Raw genomic sequence first — 24,195 nt, forward strand, 5'->3', positions numbered from 1 at the left:
CCCGCCCCTCTGCCTGCTAACAATGCCTGGATTAAACCCCCGGCAATTGTAAGCAAGGTAGCACCCAACCCGCCCGCCCAGTCGGCCCCGCCCGCCCAATCGGCCCCGCCCATGCCCATACACAAACCCGTCCCCAAAACACTGCCCGCGGCCCCCAAGGCCAACGGCAGCTCCCTCGCGCAGGACTTCGCATTGGTCGCTCGCTTAGCCAGCACCATCGACCCTAACGAGATTGCCCTTCTGGCCTCCAAGCTCCGCCTGTATAAGGAGTCGCCCCAAAATAGGCTCGCAGCCGTCTGCGAGCACATCGGCGTACTTACCGCCATCCTCAATTTTAACCTGTAATTATGGGTACTCGAGCTCAGAGAGAAAAGCCTCGGTCCGTTCGAATAGCGTTTTTCAACGCGTTCGGATTAAAAAACAAAAGGAGGAAATAGCCTCCTTTCTCACTGACCACCAAGTCGATATTCTCCTCGTGCAGGAGACCCTACTGAAACGTTCAGTCCGCGATCCTAGAATCGCCAATTACAACATAGTTAGGAACGACCGCACCGCCTGTAGAGGCGGCGGTACGCTCATATACTATAAACGGTCCCTACATTGTATACCGCTACAAACACCGCCTCTCACTCATATGGAGGCCTCCGTTTGTCTTCTCGGCATGACCGGCCACCGACCGCTCGCCGTGGCATCCGTATATCAGCCTCCCGGCAAACTACTGCTGGAAAGCGACCTACGCGCCCTCCTAGATATCAACAGCGCCACCATTCTGGCTGGCGATTTGAATTGTAAACACACCCGCTGGAACTGCCACGTGTCCACGACAAACGGCCACAAACTAGACAGACTAGCCGACTCGCTCGAATTCGAGATAATCGCCCCGCTCCGCCCTACTCATTATCCCCATAACGTGAACCACTGACCCGACATACTGGACATGGCACTGCTGAGGAACGTAACCCTACGGGTGAGCTCCCCAGAAGTCCATGCCGAGCTTAACTCGGACCATCGACCGGTAACCCTCCTTCTGGGCCCTCCGCCCGACACGCCACTACCAACCAAAACAATAACAGACTGGCAACGACTCGAGAAATCTCTCGAATCGACCGACACACCGATACTCAACCGTATTCCCGACGTCATAGAGTCCACCGAGGACACTCTCATTGCGATCGACTCGCTTACTAATCACCTACAGTCGGCAGTCAAGGACTGCTCCAGGGAGGTACCGGCGACGGACGACCGTCGCTGGCAGCTCCCCGATGACGTAAGGAGGTTAATAAGCGATAAGAACGCAGCCACTAGAGCGTACGATCGCTACCCCTCCGAACCGAACCGGGTGCGCCTGCGAGCCTTACAGCGTAGCGTTAAGGAGCGCATCGCGCAGATCCGGGACGGCCGGTGGGGCAAGCTCCTAGAAGAGATAACGCCATGCCACACCGCGTACTGGCGCATAGCGAAATCTCTCAAAACCGACCAACAGACAAACGACATGCCCCCGCTAGTCCGACCCGACAACACTATAGCCTTCTTCGACGAAGACAAGGCTGAGTGTCTAGCGTCTAACTTAGAAGCCCAATGCTCCCCCAGCACGCTCCCAGTCGAGGCAGGTCATCTCGAGAAGATAGACACCGAAGTCGAACGCATCGCGTCCACCCCGCCCACCGAATCCCTCTCACCAGTCACGCTTGATGAGGTCAAAACGCTAGTTAAACAACTACCTATCAAAAAATCACCCGGCTCAGACGGCATATCGAATAGATTAGTCAAAAGTCTGCCATCCCAACTTTTGTTATTACTCGTCGCTATTTTTAACGCGGCGCTGTCCAACGCTATATTTCCAGACAGCTGGAAAGAAGCCGTGGTCATTGGCATCCCCAAGCCCGGTAAAAATAAATCCGACCCGTCCAGTTATCGTCCTATCAGCCTCCTCAAGGCTATAGGCAAGCTGTACGAGCGAATCCTCCTCGCTCGCCTAAAGGAGTTTATATACTCCAAAGGCCTGTTATCTTTGTCATCAATGAGCAGTTTGGTTTCCGAGCCAAACACTCATGCGTCCATCAAGTGCACCGCATCACGGAGCACATTCACAAAAACACTCTGTACTTCGCCACCAAGTCCCCCAAAGGCGGTACAGGCGTCCTATTTTTCGATGTGGCTAAGGCTTTCGATAAAGTCTGGCACAACGGCTTGGTTTACAAGCTTCATCAGTTAGGTGTCCCCGACAGGCTAGTACTCATTGTACGAGACTTCCTGTCGAATCGCTCTTATCGCTACCGTATAAACGGAGCGTTATCCGACCCGCACCCCATACGAGCCGGCGTCCCTCAGGGCGCCGTCCTCTCTCCGATGCTCTACTCGTTGTACACCAACGACATCCCTAAATTCTCCGACTTAAAAGTCGAAATATCGCTGTTTGCCGATGACACGGCTCTCTTTACATCCGCCAAGTCCCGTGCGACAATAGCCAGACGGCTTCAGAAAGCTGTAACGATACTGGGCGAATGGTTCCGTCGGTGGCGCATAGAAGTCAATCCCGAAAAAAGTGCAGCAGTGTACTTTAGCAGGGAATTCGACTCTATGAATCACCCGATCGAACTATTCGGCCAAAACATCCCGTGGGTTTCGAAAACGAAATATCTCGGCGTCACCCTAGATAGGAAACTAACGTTTCGTCCTCACATCAAGCGTGTCCGCGACCGAGCCGCCTTTATACTAGGGCGACTCTATCCTTTTATTAACAAGCACAGTAAAATGTCGCTTCGCAACAAGCTGACATTATACAAGGCTTGCATCCGTCCCATCATGACCTACGCTAGTCCCGTATTCGCCCACATACCCTACTGCTTAATCAACAGACTACAGGTCATTCAGAATAGGTTTCTGCGTAGCCACCGGTGCGCCGTGGTTCGTTCGCAGCGTAGATCTCCACCGCGATCTTAATCTGCCCTCCATCAAGCAGTTTATGAAGGAAGCGTCTCGACGCTACTTCGACTCTGCCCAATCCCACCCTAATCCGCTTATAGTCAGTGCGGTCGACTACGCACCGAGGAGTAATATCCGACATACGCGACAACGTCGCCCGAGGCACGTTCTCATTGACCCCGACGACCCCATAACGGCAGGTAACCTCCCCACGGGCCCACCCGTTCCACCCCGACCACACTTTTACACACACACACGACACCGTCCTCGCCGGCGAAGACGACGACCTCAAACACACAATATCGCGCATTCAACCGGGCGCTCCACACCGGCGCCCCCGGGCGCCCATCCGATCGATCCCCCGTCCAATTCAAACGGGGATCGAAATTACGACGGCCTGAGCCGAGGTTCGAACCCCTAGTGGTGCCCTCAGACTAAAGTCGTATCCGTCGGGCAGGAGTTGGCCTTCAGCCGCTCCATAAGTCCTTCCGCGGGTTTGGAGTGCCATCTGCACTCGCCCCATAACGTCCGGTGAAGCTGTAAAGGCCAGCTACGGCCAACAGCATTAGAGTAGTCCGAAAAAAAAAAAAAAAAAAAAAAAAATCCTATCTTTCAATTTTCAATTGCACACACACATTTCAAGTGCAAATCAAATTTGTAATCGGTTTAGTCATTTAGGAATCCATCGCGGACAAACAACGTGTGGTTTATTATTTATAATTTATGAATATTTGGACATTGTTCATAACAATGTGTTAGATTTCGAATATAATTTTGTATTTTAATTTCAACACAATAGTTATTGTTAAGAATAAATAAAATCAAATTTAATTCATACAACCAATTCCAAATTCAAATATTCCTGCCAACCCGTGCCAACTACGCGAGCGTGTAAACCCCGATCACGGAGAAAAGTGTATTCAACATGGCTGCCTTTGATATTGCTCATATTCTTAGTGAAAAAAGCAAGAAATTCTGTGTAAATTCACGTGTCCAGAGCGTTCTAATTGTGAATCAAACTGCTGGTGGTGTATGGAATCGGAGTCAAGGACGAGGGGTGTACCCAAGGCCATCAATTTTCATCAAATTAGCCCGGTCGCTGAGTCCCACTTTCTCCTTCCTATTTCTGTCAGTACACAATCTTCTGCTGCATTCTGGGGATATACAAACCTCTCAGGCAAGTGGTATAATACCACAGATTTCTTTTGCAATATAAAGCCATTATTATTATTATTATAGCTTTAAACTTCCACATAACACATATTTTTCTAACAAAATTCCTGTTATATGGCCCTCTCGGGTAAAAGCCTCCTCCATCTTCTGCCAACACTCTCTATCCATGACAGTCTGCTTCCATTCTTTTCCTGCACTATTTTATATATCATCAACCCTTTTCTTCTGCCGTCCTACTCTCTCCTTCTTTTGACTGTCGACTCTTGTTTGCAAATCACTTAAAATGGCGTATAGGAAATTTTTATAGTTGCGAGTAAAGAAACCTAATTTATTGTATTTGTTGGTAAATTCATTTAATTATATGTAAACTAATATTTAGTATAAATATTCCCATATGAAGACACAATAAAGTAATAAACTTTATATCTAAAACCTAAAGTATCTCTTGTAAATATTCATATTAGCTACTAGTAATGTAACGATGCGTTTACAGCTACCGTTTTTTTAAATATTTAGGTATGTATTGCGTTAATCCTTACTAATGTTAGAAATGCGAAAATAACTCTGTCGCGCTTTCACGCTAAAACAATAGAACCGATTTTAATTAAATTTGGTACACAGATAGTCTATATAGATATATTAAGTTAGTAAGGAACTACTTTTTAATGCGAAAAACAGGTTGTACAACGTTGAAAGGAGAGATTTTATTATTTGAAACATATTTTTTAGCTGTTGAAGTATAAACGTCGTTTTGGTCTGCTCTTAAATGATTGAATTAACATTGTATTTTTTAAGCTGTTGTTGGAGTTTGTAAATATAAATAAAAATGACATTCTAAATTTGTAAAAAATACACACAAGTTTCTTGGTTATTCTTCTTGTGAAAGAAAATAAGCGGGATGAAATTTTGACTATTCAAAACTTAAATTAAGTTTATTTGAAAAATGATCTATTCTATTCTATTCTATAAATAAAAATGATATTGATTTGTAAAAAAAATATTAAGGGGCTCAATTAATCTACGAGAACGATAGTCGTCAATCAGCTAGTAGAATATTTTTTTTAATGGATTATAATAGAATGCTACACCTGTTTACGCTAACAGTATAAGATAGCGGTCCAATTACAAAATTGGATCTTAAATTTACCATTGAAAATATATGGTACAAAATATAATAAATCTATACATATAAATAAAATTGGAGTGACTGTTTGTAATATTGAAATAACCGTTTCTTACTACATGCATATGAATATACCTAAATACGGTACATACATCAAAATAACATTTTTTGCACATTTTGTCTGTTTGTTTGTTCCGACTAATCTCTGAAATGGCTGGACCTATTTTGACGGGACTTTGTTAGCAGGTAGCTGATGTAATAAGGAGTAACTAGAAAAATAAAGTTAAATCCCACGCGGACGAAGTCGCGTGTACAGGTAGTTAAAATAGCTTTATTAGGTGTGAACACTTCCTAATAGTCTACAAATATAAAATAAATAAAGATATTTAGATATAATTTCTACGTCACAATTCAGCATCCAAATTATAAGGCCTTTGATACCAGCTTCCGTGTGGGGGATTGTCTGTTTGGGTAAATGATTCTAATGTACACGTTATTACTATTAGTTTAAACATCGGAGTCTCACCAGGAAATCCATACTATTATTACGTGTCTGGTTGTTATAAGATTTCACGACTGTATGTTTGAAATTTAACGTAAAGATAAACTGTATGTATTTGTGACGTTAACATGACTTTTGTATACTACGTAGGTGGTATACCAGTTTACGGCCATTCATAATTTAAAGTGCGGCCGCTCAGAGTTTGCTTTTTTTTGTTTCTGTTTATTCTTTAACGGAAAGGCAAAGGGAACTGCGCCAATACAGCCATTTTCTTGATTTTCTTATATTTTTTTAAGCTTATTGTTTTTATATTTATTAATTTGAAGAGAGGACACATGGCAGAATTAATATATGAACACATATTTATTAAATTTTTAATCCCGCGTTGTCCAGAAAATATCAGTGTGTGCCTTCGTTAATAGAAACAGTTGACAGAATAAAGCGCAGTTTGATGCGGTTTGATTTTTAAAAACCATTGTTTTTATATTTATTAAATAGTTAATAGTTAATAATTTATGGCCAGAATTAATATATGTATTTATTAAATTTTTAATGTTATCACTCGTTAATAAGGCAAATAAAAGTAATTAAAACTTTGCTGTAAATTCTACGTCAGTCAAAGTATCGCCCATTCGATCCCAACCTGTCAGAACGCATACTCTGAGCGGCCGGAAAATATGAAGACATGGCTGTATGGACGCAGTTCCCTTTGCCTTTCCGATAAAGGATAAACAGAACCAAAAAATAAATGAGCGGTCGGACTAAGAGCGACTCTCTTGTCGGTGAAGCTCTTGCCACTTTCCACGATCTTCCATCATGCTCTTTATATGTGGATATAACAATAGCAGGACATAATAAATTTAAACGGAATGAATATTAATTTTGCATATTATTAATTACCATTTACAAATTTATCGACATTATCTATGATAATGTTTAATTATCTCTCTCAAATTGATAATCTTTGATATGTTGATTTTGAAGTAGGCAACCCGGTTAACTTATCGACTCCGATAACAAATCTGAAACTGAGTCGTAAGGACGAAGTCGCGAACAAAACTAGTTTATAATAATATTATTAATAGAAAATACAATAATTTATATTAATGCGGGTTATTGGTAAGGGTTACCATTAGCGTAGTGGCGAATAGACGGACGAGAGGGGCGGCGCAAGTTGCAACCTGCGCCGCCCGGGGGAAGGGGACTGTTAGTAATGTGGATTGATAACCCCATTGCTAGCAATGTACCTTGTCAGGTCGACCTCCACGCGGTTCCCCCTGGAAATCATCGTGATAAATTCCTGGTGAATTTGTCACGATGGGCTAACTGACCTGACCTCATGTTCATCTTATCATCCTCCACTGGTGCCACCTCAGCGTAAACCGTTAGCGCAGGTATATGGACTATTCCATTATCATCCTTTAAAAAAAAAACCTGCGCCGCCCGAGGTGAAGGGGATTGTTAGTAATGTACCAGTCAGGTTGACCTCCACGCGGTTCCCCCTGGAAACCATCGTGATAAATTCTTGGTGAATTTGTCACGATGGGCTAACTGACCTGACCTCATGGTCATCTTATCATCCTCCATTGGTGCCCCGACAGCGTAAACCGTTAGCGCAGGCGGGTGCATCATTCCATTATCATCCTTAAAAAAAACCTGCGCCGCCCTGTCCGTTAAGCGTCTCGTTGGTGGCCCGATCCTGCTGTTACTCTATCCTCTTGAAGACACACGCAGAGCGGGCGCGGCTCTGTGTGGGCAGCAGTATCAGGTGTTCAAATCCATCACACAACAGGAGCCGAGATGGAGGGAGGCGCGCATCTCGTGTTCTGCGTCTTCCCCACAGTGGGCGGAGGTGAGGGAACTGAGAATTCCCCCCCACGCGTTGAGGAGGGCCCGCTTGCGGGAAACCGCCGCTAGGGTCGCGGTCGATTGAGAACCCGTTCCCGCGACCACAGCTCTACCAGCGAGGAGGAATGCCGTGGGGGTTTTTGGTGAGGTGAGACTGAGGTCAGCGTACGCTGCCGCCCCGAAGTGTGCGGTTTGCACATCACTGGGTTGGCCGGCGGACCACGGGGTGGTGAGGAAAAGTGCACCCCGCCCAAGGGAGGGAAACGGCCTGTGACACAGGGTCCAGCTCGTAGGAGTGGATAAGAGGAGGGGATGGACACTACCTCCCGTCCTAGCGATCAAGGAGGCAGGGGTGGCAAAAGCCGCCCCTAAATCGCTACCGGTCCCAGGTGACGATAAGGGGGCAGTCCCATCCCACCGCACTAGGCCCGAGATCGCGCGCCTTCCCTAGGGAAGAGTAGGATGAGTGACATCTTGGAGTTTTTAGTGAGTAAGAATCTCACAGTACCCGCTAGAACTGTGAAAAGCTGGGCTTTACTGAACGATGTGCAGTATCGGTCTGATTAAATCCAATTCGGAGTGGCGATTATGATGAATGAGCCAGTATTATTGCGCTCGATATTTTAGGCAGTTCAAATGACCCTCCATCCGAACATACCCCAAACATACAATTGTGTGAACCGATATTAATGAAACTTGATTTAAGATAGTTAGTATCACAAGGACACGAGTTATAATTTATCTCAAAAAAATAATCTATCAGACGAAAACACAGCTGTTATTCACTATTATTTAAAAAAAAAACTTGTGATTAACAACATTAAAAAAGCCTCGGTGGTCTAGCGGTTTAGCACACCGCTTTACTTCCGATGGTCGCTGGATCGAACCTCGCACGGCATATATATATATTCATGAGTATGATTGTTTGTATCGATCTGAGAGTTATCTACATATATTATGTATGTATTTAAAAAAAATAGTACTTTATATCAGTTGTCTAGCACTGATAACACAATCTCTGCTTACCGTGGGACTAGATGGCGCTGTGTTAATTGTTCAGGGTTAAAAAAAACAGTTTATAATTCCACATTTCATAATGTGATTGCATATAATGAAATTACACATGAACAAACATACAAATTGATAGATATGATATATTGCTTTTAAGTACATAAATTCAAAAGGAACAATGGAGATCATAACATTAACATTAATATATAATTTTAAATAATTAATTCGTAGAGCAACAATGTAATTAATTACCCACTGTTGATAAATGTTTAGTATCTAAATGTTATTAAAAACTGGAATGTCAAAATGCTGACTGCTCACTTGGTGGCAAACAAACATACGGCCCATCAGATGGTAAACGATTACCTACCATAGTAACTTTTTACTATTAAAATTTTGAGTAAGATTTTTTTATACTACGTTGGTGGCAAACAGGCATACGGCCCATCTGATGGTAAACAGTTACATCTCTCTCTTCTATCTGGTGAAAGACCAGGAGTTTACGTGCGCGTTGCCGACCCTTAATAAACCTTAATATACCCTTCTTGAAAACACCAAAACCTCAGCAGGTAGTTAATTCCACACTCTAACTGTACGCGGAAGGAAGCTCATCTGAAACCGCACCGTCCGAGACCACATATGCATGACCGTTGCTTACATACACGAACAGCACTCGAACATCTCGTTATCATGTGACACCCGTGATACCACTAATGAGTTGCCATTCCAGATGACTAAGTAATTTCATATGACGTAGATACTGTTACAGTTACCAGCAGTGAGACTACAAATATTATTATTAAGATACTATAAATAACATTGGATATAGGTATAATTTAGAATATAATATATAACAGGAGATATATATCTTGAGCACCTAATTGTATCTAATATTAATAAATAATTTATATTATTTAACGACAACTGTTTATATATTTGATATAATTAACTATTAAATAATTATTTTGTCAAATTCCGCCATTATCTCATTATCGCCATTCGAGATGTTTTATATTGGGCGTTACTAAAATAAAGAAAGTATTTAAGTTTTCTATCATTCAAGTATGTTATGAGAAAGATAAGTAATATTAACGAGTAATTAGAAATAATACAGCAATATTTTATTTAATAAAAATGATTTCTATCTACTGGAGTGAAACTGGGGGGCGGTTGCTAGTATTAGGGCATTAAAGTAATTTTAACAAAATATTATAATTGCACAGCTACGAATAAAACATATTACAGCATTACACGCTGAAATCACCGTGGTATAATTAAAATTTCTTGTAAATCTGTCCGTAATACAAATAAACGCCTTATTCAAGCAAAAATCCACAATGGCGGAATTTAACAAAATAATCAACACTAATTGTGTACCTAGTCGGCTTAATTCCGCCATTATTACTTACACAGTTAATTTTAAACATACAAAATCAACGTCACAATATTAAATCGCAAATTATATAATTAATTTCTGAAAGAATCATAATAGTTTCTAAATATTATTATTAGTAATTTCTAAATGAAAATATGTCATTTGTTTCTATGGAATGTTTCTTACAAAAGACGAGCTTTTATATATTTATAAACAAGCATTTATTCCACTTTATGTTTGTTTGTTCGGGTCAAATCATTCGACTAAATTTATCTCCATCTGAAATGTTTTAGTTCGATTGACAAAAGTTATTTACATTAATTACATTTAAATCCATTATGGCGGACAACCCAGCATGGCAGTTACTAATTATTTCTATATACCTTCATAATATAGACATATAGGTAATAATGGTTGGACAAGTAGAATAAGAAAAATAAAGTGACGTCACTCTAAATCCAATATGGCGGACTTAAAAGCTTGTTATTAAATATATATTTTACACATAAATTTAAATATTTAATAATAAAATTATGACATTAAATACTTCTAACATGATTTCAATTGTCTTTTATTATATTAACATGTAATAATATATATTTTTATGCTTACAATATAATTATTTTATAAATTATAACAATAAATTATGCGTACAAAAAAAAAAATAAGTACCTACAACTTACAAGTAGAAATACTATATATTTTCCTAGAAAAATACATTAAGTACTGAGGCTATTTCGTAACGATTGCGTGTATAAGCAAGCACCTAACACTTTATAATATGGTAACTTTTTCTATAGTATATATAATATTTAAAATATTCCAATTAAAATTATATATTCACCTAAATGACAATGTTTATGAGAATTTCAACAACTTGGTTGTTGTTCAAATTCTAACAATAGTTTCAGTTATCACATAATTACAATGAATCATAATTATATTCATTGTGTATAATATTTTTCGAACTATATGACCCAAATTATTGCACAGAAAACACAGGTTGCAAGTATATGTATGTATGTATATATATATATATCTGAAGACAAGCGAATATTTTCTTTGCATTCTTTGTCTATGATGACCAAGTTAGACATGATATTAAAATACACTTCTAAATTACATTTCATAAATTGGACATGCATAAATCGTCCGTAAAAGATGGTAAATAATTCATCATCATCATCTGCTTCTTCCTTATCCCATTTATTTGGGGTCGGCGTAATATATTTTTCTCTTCCATTCATCTCTGTTCGCAGATGGTAAATAATTATAATAATATAATTTAAATTAATTATAATTAAAGAAACATTTTAATTGAAATATATTTAAATAAAAATTTTCTCTATCATATGTTATTACTTATATCATACATCTAATAACTATATGGAATGCTTAATAGAGTTTAGCTGAACGCCAGTAATACTATAATTAAGCCATATCAAACAAAATAATACCAACGTTAAGATTAAACACAGACCAACAAAACCTCTAGACGGAGCACTATATAAAATGCTAACAAATAGTCTGTATTTCATTCCAAATCGTTTCTAATGCATATAAGGAAGTTTTTATATATTTAGTCTTTCATTCACCCCAAACTAAAGCTTTTTACATATATTAAAGATATATACTAAATATGAACTTTAATGAAAAAAACAAAATTTCATCATTATTGTAACGTAAACATCTAATACCTGTAGAGGGAAATATAACCTGTATATAATTTGGTAGCACCGTATATATAACAAAGTCACTTATGTAGATATAGATAAATAGTAATAAGTAATTCAATTGATTAGTAAACGTCCATAGAACTAATTTTAGATATTAAATCAATAGTGATAATATATCAACAACAATTATTCAGTAATAAGATGATGAAATATCAATGATAAGAATTAATTAATGATATTTATTAGGTACATGTATTTACTAATGAATATTACTTTGAAAATTGACCTAGCAACAATTGTTGCGTCTAAAAAGAAAAATAAAACATTTCTCTTTCACGAAATGAACATGTGTTACCGTCAACAGAAACCTTTCGCCAGCGGAGGGAAAGGGGATCGTTAGTAATGTGGACTGATGATCTTATTGCTAGCAATGTACCTTGTCAAGTTCAACTCCACGCGGTTCTCCCTGGAAACCATCGTGATAAATTCTTGGTCAATTTGTCACGATGGGCTAACTGACCTGACCTCATGCTCATGTTATCATCCTCCACTGGTGCCCTGCCAGCGTAAATCGTTAGCGCAGGCGGTGCACGATTCCATTATATGCATTTAGTACCATTCCATTGTCATCCATAAAAAAAAACCGTTCGCCAGCGCGCTAAACCAGATTTCAGTGATTATAACGCCATCTAGTCTCTAAAATGACGACCACAATATATATTTTTATTTAATTATTATTAGTTTGCAGTAAATATATAAATAGTGAAGTTTAAATCCAATTAAAATGATGATATAGTTTTAAAAGTTTCATATAATCATATTTATTTTTGAGTACAAGATATAAGTTTCGATTTGATCATATTGTTTCTACCTACCTACTGTCTTTAAATAGAACCACGATAATGTGTGCACAGCCGCTAGGATAATGGTGTTCTGTGGTGCACATGCCTGTTTGGTTTAAACGATCGAGTGTAAAATACCTATATATAAGTATAAGAAAAAAATTATAGTCTTTACTAGCTGTCCCGGCAAACGTTGTTTTGCATTAAAATAAAAAAAAAAATTAGGGGTGGACTACCCCTAACATTTAGGGGGATGAAAAATAGATGTTGGCCGATTCTCAGACCTACTCAATACGCTCACAAAATTTTATATATAAGATGTATATATATTATAGTAGTATATATATTATACTTTTATATATAAGATGTAACGTTGCTGCTGCCGTCCCATAACACATGTTTAAGATACAAATGCATATTATTACTCGACCATAGCCTTGCTACTTCAATTTACTACATGCGCTACATATTATTCTATCTAGATTGTTTTTGTTGGTCTGTGGATTAAATACTAAATTGTACAATAACGAACTATGTTCTAATGTTTATAACAAGTTCCTATTAAATAAATATGGTGTTTGAACATTATTACATTGTATATTTTTGGACCTACATGTCATTGTTTACATTATGCACATCACTAAGTTATTATAGCATTATGATGTGATTAAACTTGAACGTAAACAAAAATTATCTAACGGTGAATTAGACTGAATTATACATAATAAAAATTAAGTCACATTAAGTTCATTAAACTATGTGTACTGTTAATTTAATTCCGCCTATAAATTCTAATAATGGCGGAATTAATCAAATCATCTACTAAAGATGAAATATAACAAATTGATTAACTTACCCTTAATACTTTTGACGGTACACTGTGTTTATAAACAAAATTTGTATCTCTATAAAGAAAATTTATCAAAAAATTTATTTAAATTTAATACGAAATTAGTGCAAACTTGTTTAATCCTGCACTTATCAATATTGGAAATAATCAACTAACGGTCAATAAACTAATTCCACAATAAAAGAAAAACATATTGATTAATTATTATGAACAAAAACATCTTGAAATTCATTGAACTCTAAATTTAAAAACGATTTGTTTAATTCCGCCATTACTAATGGCGGGATTTATTAAATTAATGCTCATTAATTGACATAATCGTATGTAGAATTAGAAAATTGTGTATGAATCATCTACAACAAAACTATTGTCGTTAATTATAACGGCATGAACTTTAACTGTTTCTAAAGCATTGGTTTTTTTCGAACTATTTTAATGCTATTGGCCGCAGCCGTCCTTTGCAGCTTCACCGAACGATAATGGTTTTTTTTTCGGACTACTCTAATGCTGTTGGGCGTAGTTGGCCTTTACAGCTTCACCGAACGATAGGGGGCGAGTGCAGATGGCACTCCAAACACGCGGAAGGACTTATAGAGCTGCTGGAAGGCCAACTCCCGCCTGACGGATACGACTTTAGGCAGGAGTATTACGACTAATTAAAAATAATAGAAGACATGTTTTTTTTTAATTAATGTGCAAACAGTTGTCATATTAATTATAACAATATTGCTACATTCAAAATGGATGATTAATCTAAAGTTAATTAATGAATATTAATTATCATTAGCATGGAACACATTTATTTAAGTATATTTTTCTAACGCTTAAATGGGACTTTTACGATATTCGTTGAGTTTGACTAATCGTGAGCTGCACTGTTTCTGAGTTATATAGGGTACTAACAGTTTCCCGTTACTTACTGTAATTCTGATAAAAGATGGTCCGAAGCGGGCATCCGCTTCGTGACACAATCTTGATGTCAAATTACAATAAGATGTTGTTGCGGTCTCTTTGACAGGACTGCCTGCTGGCCGGTTATAAGACGTGATTAGGACAGACGGGACAATTGAGAAGATAGAGACGACAGGAACAAATACGGACGACAAGATAGAAATTTTACTAATTATATTTTACTTTTAAAACAATATCTCTTCTTTCATTTCAACGACTTCGGCCGACCAGTGGACCGTTCAGATGTTTTTTTCGGACTACTCTAATGCTGTTTGCCGCAGCTGGATTTTACAGCTTTTGAAGATAGGGGGCTGCAGATGGCACTGCAAACCAAAGGAAGGACTTACAGAACTCCCGCCTAACGGATACGCCTTTAGGCTGAAGGCACCGCTCAGATCATCGTAATTTCGATCCCCGTTTGAATTGGACGGGGGATCGATCGGAGGGCTTCATTAAGATCCGTTCTGCCGTGTTACATATAGATATAGTTTCCGCATTTATAATAATAATTCAATTCTTTAAAAACTTAATACAATGATAACTTAATATAAACAACAAATAGTTTTCAAATTACTAAGAATGACGAACAAAATTTTATACACATCATTAATCATTATTACATTCAATAGATTTCAACCGTAGTGATAAATTATTTATCGTTTCACTATGGATCGATAATTTATGTATTTACATTATCACTATTTAATAAGAAGAAACTGATTGAATTGAATTTATCGTTAAAATTCTTACATTTAATAATTAGTACGAATATTTTCATGGCAAAAGACGCTAGCGTGGACAAAGCTACGGGATAGTAAGGATATTCTCACGGTAATAACGCTAGCATAGACCCAGCTGCGGGTAGTACGGATATTTTCACGATAACAGACACTAACGTGGACCCAGCTGCGGGATAGTATGGATATTCTCACGGCAACAGTCGCTAGCGTGGATAAAGCTGCGGGAAACTGTTAGTAAATTATAATCTAATACATTATTTAACCAAATATCTTCAGATTACATTCTTCAAAATCATTATCAACAAAGAACCAACTTTATTAAATTGGTCAAAATAGGTTATAAATCATTATTAATATGTTGTAAACCAAATATTAATATAATGATTCTTAAATAATAAATATATTTTATTAATAATAAAGAAATTTTATTAAATGCCAATAATTAAGTGAAGAATCAGTTTAAACTTAAACAATTATATTTCGTATATTTTAACAAATGGCACAATAATGAACAAACATTATATGGCATTATAAATGGAATGTTAATTATATATGAATGTTATATTAAATTGAAATGAATATATATTATAGTATAGGGGACAAACGAGCTTGCGGCTCCTCTGATGATAAGTGATTACCGCCGCCCATGAGCACCCGCAACACCAGGGGAAATGCAAGTGCGTTGCCGGCCTTTTAAGAAGTAAGCTCTTTTCTTAAACGTTTCAATATCGTATAAAATTATAAACATAAAGAGACGTATAAATAATTAATTAATTTAGATAATTCTTTATTAAATTAAATGTACTTTTCGAGATTGTTTATTAAATATGCAAATGAATAGAGTACTTCTTTTATCGACGCCAAAAATAAATGTTAACTTTTATTTACTGGTTTAATTTTATTTAAAGCTATATCAAGTACTTTATATAACAAAGATTAGCATATTTATTTATTTTTTGGAATGGCAAAATACTGACAGCCCACCTGATGGTAAGTGACCGTCGCCTACTTACGTGACCATCACGTTACCATACGACGCCCGTGATATCATTCATGCCTCCGAACTTACGACGTTCTTACAATGTATGGAAGAAATTAACTCTTTATTGAGCATATATATTATAAAAACATAATTTAATGGAATGCATTTTATAACCTTAAATTAGAATGTTCACATTAAAATGAACCTTAAGTAGTTTAAGGTTAGAATTAATTTCCAATGTCAGTTTTTTCGCGCGCTTTTTCACGCTACTTAATAAATGGGGATACGTGCATAATCTTGATACTCAACCATAGACAAGTTTGCATAAAAAAAAATGTATTCATAATGCGTATAAATTTTGTTTTTTAGTTAAGTATAGTCTGAAACATTTAACATTAAATATGACAACGGAATATTCGAAGACTTTTTTAATATTTCAAACCTGCGAACATCGGAAGTGAAGCGGTGTACTAATCCGCTATACCACCTAGGTCGTCGAACTATGGAAGTACCAAGTCTTTTAAGGGGTAGAGGGGTAGGAGTGAGAAGATGTAATGAGGTTGATTAGGGGTTTTTTTTTGGACTACTCTAATGCTGTTGGCCGCAGCTGGCCTTTACAGCTTCACCGGACGTTAGGGGGCGGTGCAGATGGCACTCCAAACCCGCGGAAGGACTTATGGAGCGGCTGAAGGCCAACTCGTGTCTGACGGATACGACTTTAGTCTGAGGGCACCACTAGGGATTCGAACCTCGGCTGAGGCCGTGGTAATTTCGATCCCCGTTTGAATTGGACGGGGGATCGATCGGAGGGGTCGATCAGGGGAAAGAGAGAGACGAAAACTTGTATCTGGCTACACATAAAATTAATAACTCGCGTCTTATAAACATGAAAATCATCGTTGCTTTTTCCTTCATCCCATTATTAGAATTTCCTCATAACTTTGGAAATACTAATCAAAATGTCGTGTGAACTATGAACCCGGAATATTATTAAGGTTTAGAATTTCGCAATTTCATACACCTCATTGATATCGCATCTTCATACATTTAATTGTGTACTATTTTCTTGAAACATAATTACGATTAACCTAATACCATAAACAAGAAATCATGATTGCTTTGCTATCATACCATTGTTAGGAAATTTCCTTATAAACATGGAAATATTAATCAAAATTTCGAGTGAACCCGGGTATTAATAAATAGTTTTTTTTTTTTATTAATAATGGGTTTGCGCTTGGTCTTACCTCATCTGATGGTAAATGATGGTAAGACCTAGGATGTAGCGCGCTTACCCAGAAGATATCTATTCACCATAGACTTGAAGAATCCGGGGTTGTATTTCTCCGGGAACACAAAAGCTGGAAGTGTGTTCCACTCTTTGGCAGTGTGTATTAGTTTAAGTTTAGATTTCAAAAAGCAGGTCTACTCTCAATATGGCCTTTATCTAATCTAATTATGTACCATTATTTTGAAATAATCACAAACAATTGAATGAATATCAAAAGCATGAAGATCCAAATTGCTTTGCTATAATCCCATTATTGAGAGATTTCCTCATTACCATGGAAATACTAATTAAAATGTCAAGTAAACTCGGGATATTAATAATGTTTAGAAGCGACTAACTTATATTTTAGTTAACAGTCCGTCCAGCTCCAACACTTCGGGTAGTTCGATGGCTTCCAATCTGATTGATGACGGGTTGAATGGAAACTGGACTGAGAATATCATCTTCGAATCCATTAATAGGTTTTGCTGTAAAAATATATATAATTATCATTAGAAATATAAATAAACTGTATTCAAAACAGCTTCCATATAGAATAGTAATATATTAGTATTATTAGTTGGGACGGGTCATCGGGGTCCCTACAATATGGTTGAGTGCATCAGTGATCAGTGGCTGTCTCACTCGTCATGCTCGTAAACGGATGTTGCTTGTAGGGACTGGCCTGCTCTGATAACTGTGACTGATTTATTTTGTTACCCACTTTAAGACTGGGTATCAGCTTGTTTGACATTTCAATCACACTTACCTCATCCTTCAACCGAAACATCTTACAAAGAAAGCTGCTTGACGGTTGAAATAGATGAGACCGAGGTACCCAGAATTTGTATAAATTTTATCTCTACTTACCGGTTCCTTGTCCGCGTTTGGTCCAGCTTTCTCCTGCATCTTCCTCTGTATCTCATGAATGAATTCGCGGGTCACTTTCACCTCGTACTCTTCAGCTGGTGTGTACATGTTCAGGATCTGGAAACATTACGACGATAGCAATTAAGCATACGACTGGCCTGATGGTCGCTGACAACCGCTGAATATAATCGAATTGTATTTTGTGTGCAAAATGTGCAATTTTAAACAACAGGTCAAATCTCAATGTCTATTTATATCTAATATCGTATTTCTTATTACATTACAGAAAATTCAATTTTATAAAATGACAAAAAAAATACAATAAACAAAACTTTCCAATGTCCGTCGTTTGTTGCAGCAACCGATGGAGAGAAGTGATTAGATTTGAATTGGTACGCGCGTGTAATGATTTTTTCGGAAGAAATTTTACTTTAAATATACAAATATTTATTCATTTTCAATACAAAATAATATAATAAACTTACATATACATACATATATATGAATATATATACAATCCCACATACATACGACCGTAATACTACTATTACGATAACTTAAGTAAATAGTGGTTTTTGATACCTAATTTGAAGCTCTGCAGTAATTTTAGTCTTACAGATTTTAATTATTTTTATATTATTTATACTTTGTTTTAAATAAGAATAAAATTGGTTAAAAAGAAGTCACTGTTTTGCGGGAATAGATCTGTGTTAAAACGTTCGAAGGGTTAAACTGAATAAATCTATAAGAAAGTCAGTTCTATATTTCAGTAAATATAGAATATGTAGTTAGTACCTTGCTGGTGTACAATTCAAGAGTACAAAAAGAGCGAAAACAGGCGGAAGGGAAGCGAAATAATAATAATAAACCTGGACAAATCACAGAGCGTCCTTTATTTAAGCTAAGTGTAGTTTGTTTTATGGATACTTGACAAGAGATGGAAATACCTAAATATATATTTTTTTGTACATAAGTATATATAATAATACAATACAAACAATGATACTCATGAATACAATTGTTTGCGAGGAATTGTACCCGGAACCATTCTCTATACGTATAAATAAAATTGGAGTGTCTGTTTGTAATGTTGAAATAACCGTTCTTTACTACATGCATATGAATATAAATACGGTACATATACCAAAATAACATTTTTTACAATTTTTGTCTGTCTGTCTGTTTGTTCCGGCTAATCTCTGAAATGGCTGGACCGATTTTGACGTGACTTTTTTTGGCAGGTAGCTGATGTAATAAGGAGTAACTTAGGCTACTTTTATTTTAGAAAAAATAAAGTAAAATTCCACGCAGACAAAGTCGCGAGTACAGCTAGTAAACAATATTATATCGATCTATGAATATCAAGACTAGACATATATACTCAGATATTGCCAGCTACACATATATTGACAGCTGAAAATCTGTGTTTTGTTCCCTAAACAATGTTCCACGCTGAGTTTCGACCTTTTTGTATTGCTACAGATCACACATAATAACACACTCGTAAATCTTATGTCGTATTATGTATTGTCTATTCTTATGAACATGTTGTGTGTGATTAGTAACAAACAAATAAACGATATATCTATCTATCTGTTCTATTTAATCCGCTTAACCGTTGAGACCGTCAAAATAATGTTTCTAACTATCCCATATAATATAATAGTCGTGAGGGTATTAGGGTATTATCATTGTAGTTTTACCTTGCAGACTTGCATGGCGGTGAGGTCTGCACACATCTCCACCGTGCTCTGTACGTCTGCCATCGACTTCCTGGCTTGTAGCAGCTGCACGGCTTGCGTGATAGGCTTCAGGACACCCAGGATCTCTTCCACCTGAGGATAAGACGACACAAAAACCAAAATATATTTATCCATATAGTCGTATTACAGACTCTTATGATATGTTAAATCTACCGATAATTAGGAATGCTTCCGAGCTAAGAGGAACTGACAAGAAACTCTCTTATTCTTTTCAAACTAGCTTGGACGTAATTATTTTTAAAACTTTGTTTATAGACAACGATAGAAACCATGTGAGTAGAAATAGAAATAATCTTTATTCAAATAAACTCAATGTAAACACTTTTGAATAGACATATGTTTGGACACTACCACTCTTTCGGAATGCAGACTTATAACAAGAAGAATGAGCAAGAAACTTGGGGTTAGAATAGAAATAATAGAATAGAAAATCATTTATTCAAATAAACTTACATTGAAGCACTTTTGAATAGTCATAACATTTTTTTTAATCTACCGCTCATTCGGAATGCTGTCTAGTCACAAGAAGAACAAGCAAGAAACTTATGTGTTGCTCTTTTAAATAATTTATTCTTACTTACAATTTAAGTTTAAGTGTGTGAATACAAACCACCGATTAGAACTAATTCAATGAAATAATAAAATAGAAAAACATTAAATATACAACAACTGGTTAAACAATTAATAAGAAAATCAGTCATAGTGATTAGAGCAGACCAGTCCACACCAGCAGCACCCGTTCACGAGTATGACGGATGAGCCACCATTGCTCTTATGTATAAATTTTATTTTAAATAAATACAGAGTAACAAGTAGGAGGCATGCGATAATCATTAGCTTATGTCAGTTCAATTACATAATATAACTATACTTACACTCTTCTGTCCGTACTCGGCCAGGTGCTCCTTAATCCAGGTCTCCAGGTGGGAGATGTTGTACCTGATCTGCAGACCCTTGGCCCAGCAACACAGGTCTTTGCGTAGTAGCAGCTGGTTCAGACTGTACGCGCAGATGTAGTAGAATAACTGCGGAATAATAAAAACATAGTTATAAATTTACGACTGTTATCCTAGATGGGGTAGTTAGAGGCATTGTTAAATGTTGACACGTTGTGAACGCAACACTTAATACGCCTTCATCGAATCAATTAATTCATTCATTCCTTCAATCACTTCAATCGATTTCAGATTTTACAAGAGAGTCGGTCAAAAATATAAATTTATAATACAATACACAAGGCTTTTTTTATTTCTTTATGAATTTCCTCATTGATGATGATGATGATGAGTCAAAAGATCCCAGATACGGTCCTCAGTATATTTCGGGCCCTTTGACCGACGTTGATATTTAATTTTGACACAATTGCCCAGTTCCCCAGAGTTAGACGTCGACGTAGTTCCTCATTAAGCGTCGAACACGAACCTGCTTGAATATGGTAACCCTGAGGGGCTGGTCGACGGCGAAGGTCTGCAGATGTTCGTGGGTGAGTGCGAGCTCCTGCTTGAGCCTGGCGGGCCCGGCGGCGGGTGGGGGGTGTGCGGGGGGCGCGGGGGAGGGCCGCGCGGGGCCCGACAGCCCGCTGATCTCCTCGTGCTCCAGGATCGCCGGGATGATCAGCCGCTCCAGCTGACGCTCCAGCAGGTGGATCAGACCTGCGTGTGCAGCATGCCCGGTTACTCCCAAAGGGTATAAGCGGCAGGGATATACAAGTGACTCGGTAACGAACGACTTCGTTCGTTCTATAAGTTTCGCTGAAGCCGAATAATTTCATTCGAGATTCAATAGGTTCAAAGTAGTTACATTAAATATTGAGGAAGGGGTTCAATCATTTCAAAAAGATAAAAGGATCATCATCATTTAGCCCGGAAGACGTTCACTCCTAGACGAAGGCCTCCCCCAGAAATCTCGACGACGATCGATCCTGCGCTGCTCGCATCCATTAGAGTAGAATAGAATAAAAAATCATTTATTCAAATAAACTTAGTTTAAGCACTTTTGAATAGTCAGCATTTTTTTAAATCTACCTTATATTCGGAAAGCTGTCTCATCTCAAGAAGAATAAGCAAGAAACTTGTGTGTTGCTCTTTTAAACAATCCTTGTAAGTTCACATTTTACAAGTCGAAACGTGTGAATACAAACTACCAACCAGCACTAATTTATTTAGGCTCAAATATAATAATATTAAATCTGTCGTAGTGATAAGAGTATAATATATAGAAGATATAAGAGTACAATATCTTCCGATCCACGATCGTCACTCGAAGACTTTACTGCACCAACGGCCATCTGCCCTGCCCATTGCCACTTCATTAATAAATATTAAAAATAAAAGGTTATCTTGAGTTAATTTAATTTCACTAACCTTGGTATATCCACACGGCGATATCGCTGAGTACCTGCCTATACTCCGAAAGATCGAATATCCTCAGACACTGTTGATTCTGACGCGGTGTGTTCGTGTTCTGGTATACAGAGTCCCCGCTATACTGTCGTAGATTGTTCAGTAATCTGCGAAACAGAAATAAATTCCACATTATTATGTAAAAAAATACATAAAGAAAAATCAATAACCCTGGATCCTATACATCATCATTCACGATCAATCTCATGACGCCATCTACTCCCATACCTAGTACCCATAACACAAGCTCTGCTTAGCTTGTCTTATGGGTACTGAACAACTGATAGAAATATGGCGGTCCTGCACCATGCGTTTTTTCAGAAACTCTTTGTCACGCACAACCACATTGTTGAATCACCTTCCCGAAATGATATTTCTGAACCAATAAGATATTGAAACCTTTAAGAAGAGACCTTTAATATCATCTGCTTATTCCTTGTACCATTCATTTGCGGTCGGCGTAATATATTTTTCTCTTCCATTCATCCCTGTTCACAGTCATCTCGTTATTTACTCCCTTTCTTGCCATATCATCTTTCACACAGACCATGTATCTCTTTCAGCCTTCCTCTGCCCTTATAACCATCCACATTCATATGTAAAACTTTCTTTAAAATATTCTCATCATTCCTATGCAAGAAAAGGGCTTATTCCTTCTTAAAAGGTCAGCAACGTACTTTAAATTCCTCTGCTGTTGCGTATGATATATTCCTTTGGGCGACAGTCATCACTTACCATCAGGTGAGCCACAAGCTCGTTTGTGCTATAAAAAATAATAAAAATAGGTTTAACATTTTACTGACCTGAGCATATTGGCTAACCACAAAGCATTATACTCCACGCTGTCGGCCCGTCTCTTCAGGGTTTTCTTGACGCCAGTCCTGACTGCCTTCATCAGCTGGTGCATCTTGGGCTCATCGTCCACGTGGTCCATATGACGCAGCATCATGAACAGGATGTACGCTGGCAAGCCGGGTAGGAAAGTCACTGCTATCTTGGGTTTCAGATCTGGAGATTATGAGATGAGAACGTCGTTACAGAACTGTTATGGTATGTACTGAGCGATGCCCAGCTTAAGGATTTGTTTAAGTGCCTTATTTGGAAAATAAAAAAAAAACAACCACAATAAAAACAGACAAAAACCAAAATAAAAAGAAAAAACATTAAATAAATCCTGATTACATATAGTACTACTTCTTAGGTTAAGCTGTAAATATGGTATGAACCATAATATAGCGTTGTTTTAATTTTTTTGGAATCTCAATTATTTACATAATACAAAACGAAGTCGCTTCCGCTGTCTTTGCCCTTAGATCTTTTAAACTACGGAACGGATTTTAACACATAGCCGGGGCGTGTAGCTAGTTTATAATAATAATAAAAAAACATCACGCATGCTATCTCTATGGAATAATAGCTGCAATGAACATCCATGACAATAAATGCAGTGTTAGGCCACCAGTGCTATATCGTTGTAGCTCGTTCGTGTACTGATACAGGTTCTGTGCAGTACAGTAAACATAACTGAAATAGGTAAAATCTTAAAATATTAAAGGGTCAGTAACTGTCTTGGAACCTAAGTGATCTCACAGTACGGTTTCAGAGGAGTTTCCTCCTGGATACAATTAGTGGAATGAACTACCTGCTGAGGCTTTCTCACGAGACTACAATACATACCCGTGATGAGTTTCTTTATGATGGTCCCCTCATCTTGGACCTTATATTCGAACATGCCCAAGTATTCGCGCTCCTTCTTGCGCGTCACGGGCGCCATCTGTAGTGTCAGCGGCGCGTTTGGTGGCGCCACTGTGTCTGAAAAAAATAGTAATAAAAATAAATATATCCCCTATATATATATATATATATATATATATATATATATATGGCACCAG

General features: G+C 37.7%; 1 protein-coding gene across 1 annotated transcript in view; it reads right to left on the reverse strand.

Annotated features, from left to right (window-relative positions):
• Window positions 1-17,504: 17,504 nt before the first annotated feature.
• Window positions 17,505-24,195, reverse strand: part of LOC131852305 (unconventional myosin-Va) — a 50,442-nt gene continuing 43,751 nt past the window's right edge. The window contains exons 33-40 of the mRNA XM_059202979.1: window positions 23,981-24,115; window positions 23,107-23,311; window positions 22,265-22,410; window positions 21,324-21,553; window positions 20,777-20,926; window positions 19,842-19,973; window positions 18,139-18,255; window positions 17,505-17,756 (exon numbers count right to left, since the gene is read on the reverse strand). Of these exons, the coding sequence (XP_059058962.1) occupies window positions 17,628-17,756; window positions 18,139-18,255; window positions 19,842-19,973; window positions 20,777-20,926; window positions 21,324-21,553; window positions 22,265-22,410; window positions 23,107-23,311; window positions 23,981-24,115 (1,244 nt within the window). The 3' untranslated portion in view covers window positions 17,505-17,627. The remainder of the gene's footprint in view (window positions 17,757-18,138; window positions 18,256-19,841; window positions 19,974-20,776; window positions 20,927-21,323; window positions 21,554-22,264; window positions 22,411-23,106; window positions 23,312-23,980; window positions 24,116-24,195) is intronic.

This window comes from Achroia grisella, unplaced genomic scaffold (assembly GCF_030625045.1).
Source record: "Achroia grisella isolate CSIRO2021 unplaced genomic scaffold, CSIRO_AGI_Agris_v1 utg841, whole genome shotgun sequence".
Lineage (NCBI taxonomy): Eukaryota > Metazoa > Arthropoda > Insecta > Lepidoptera > Pyralidae > Achroia > Achroia grisella.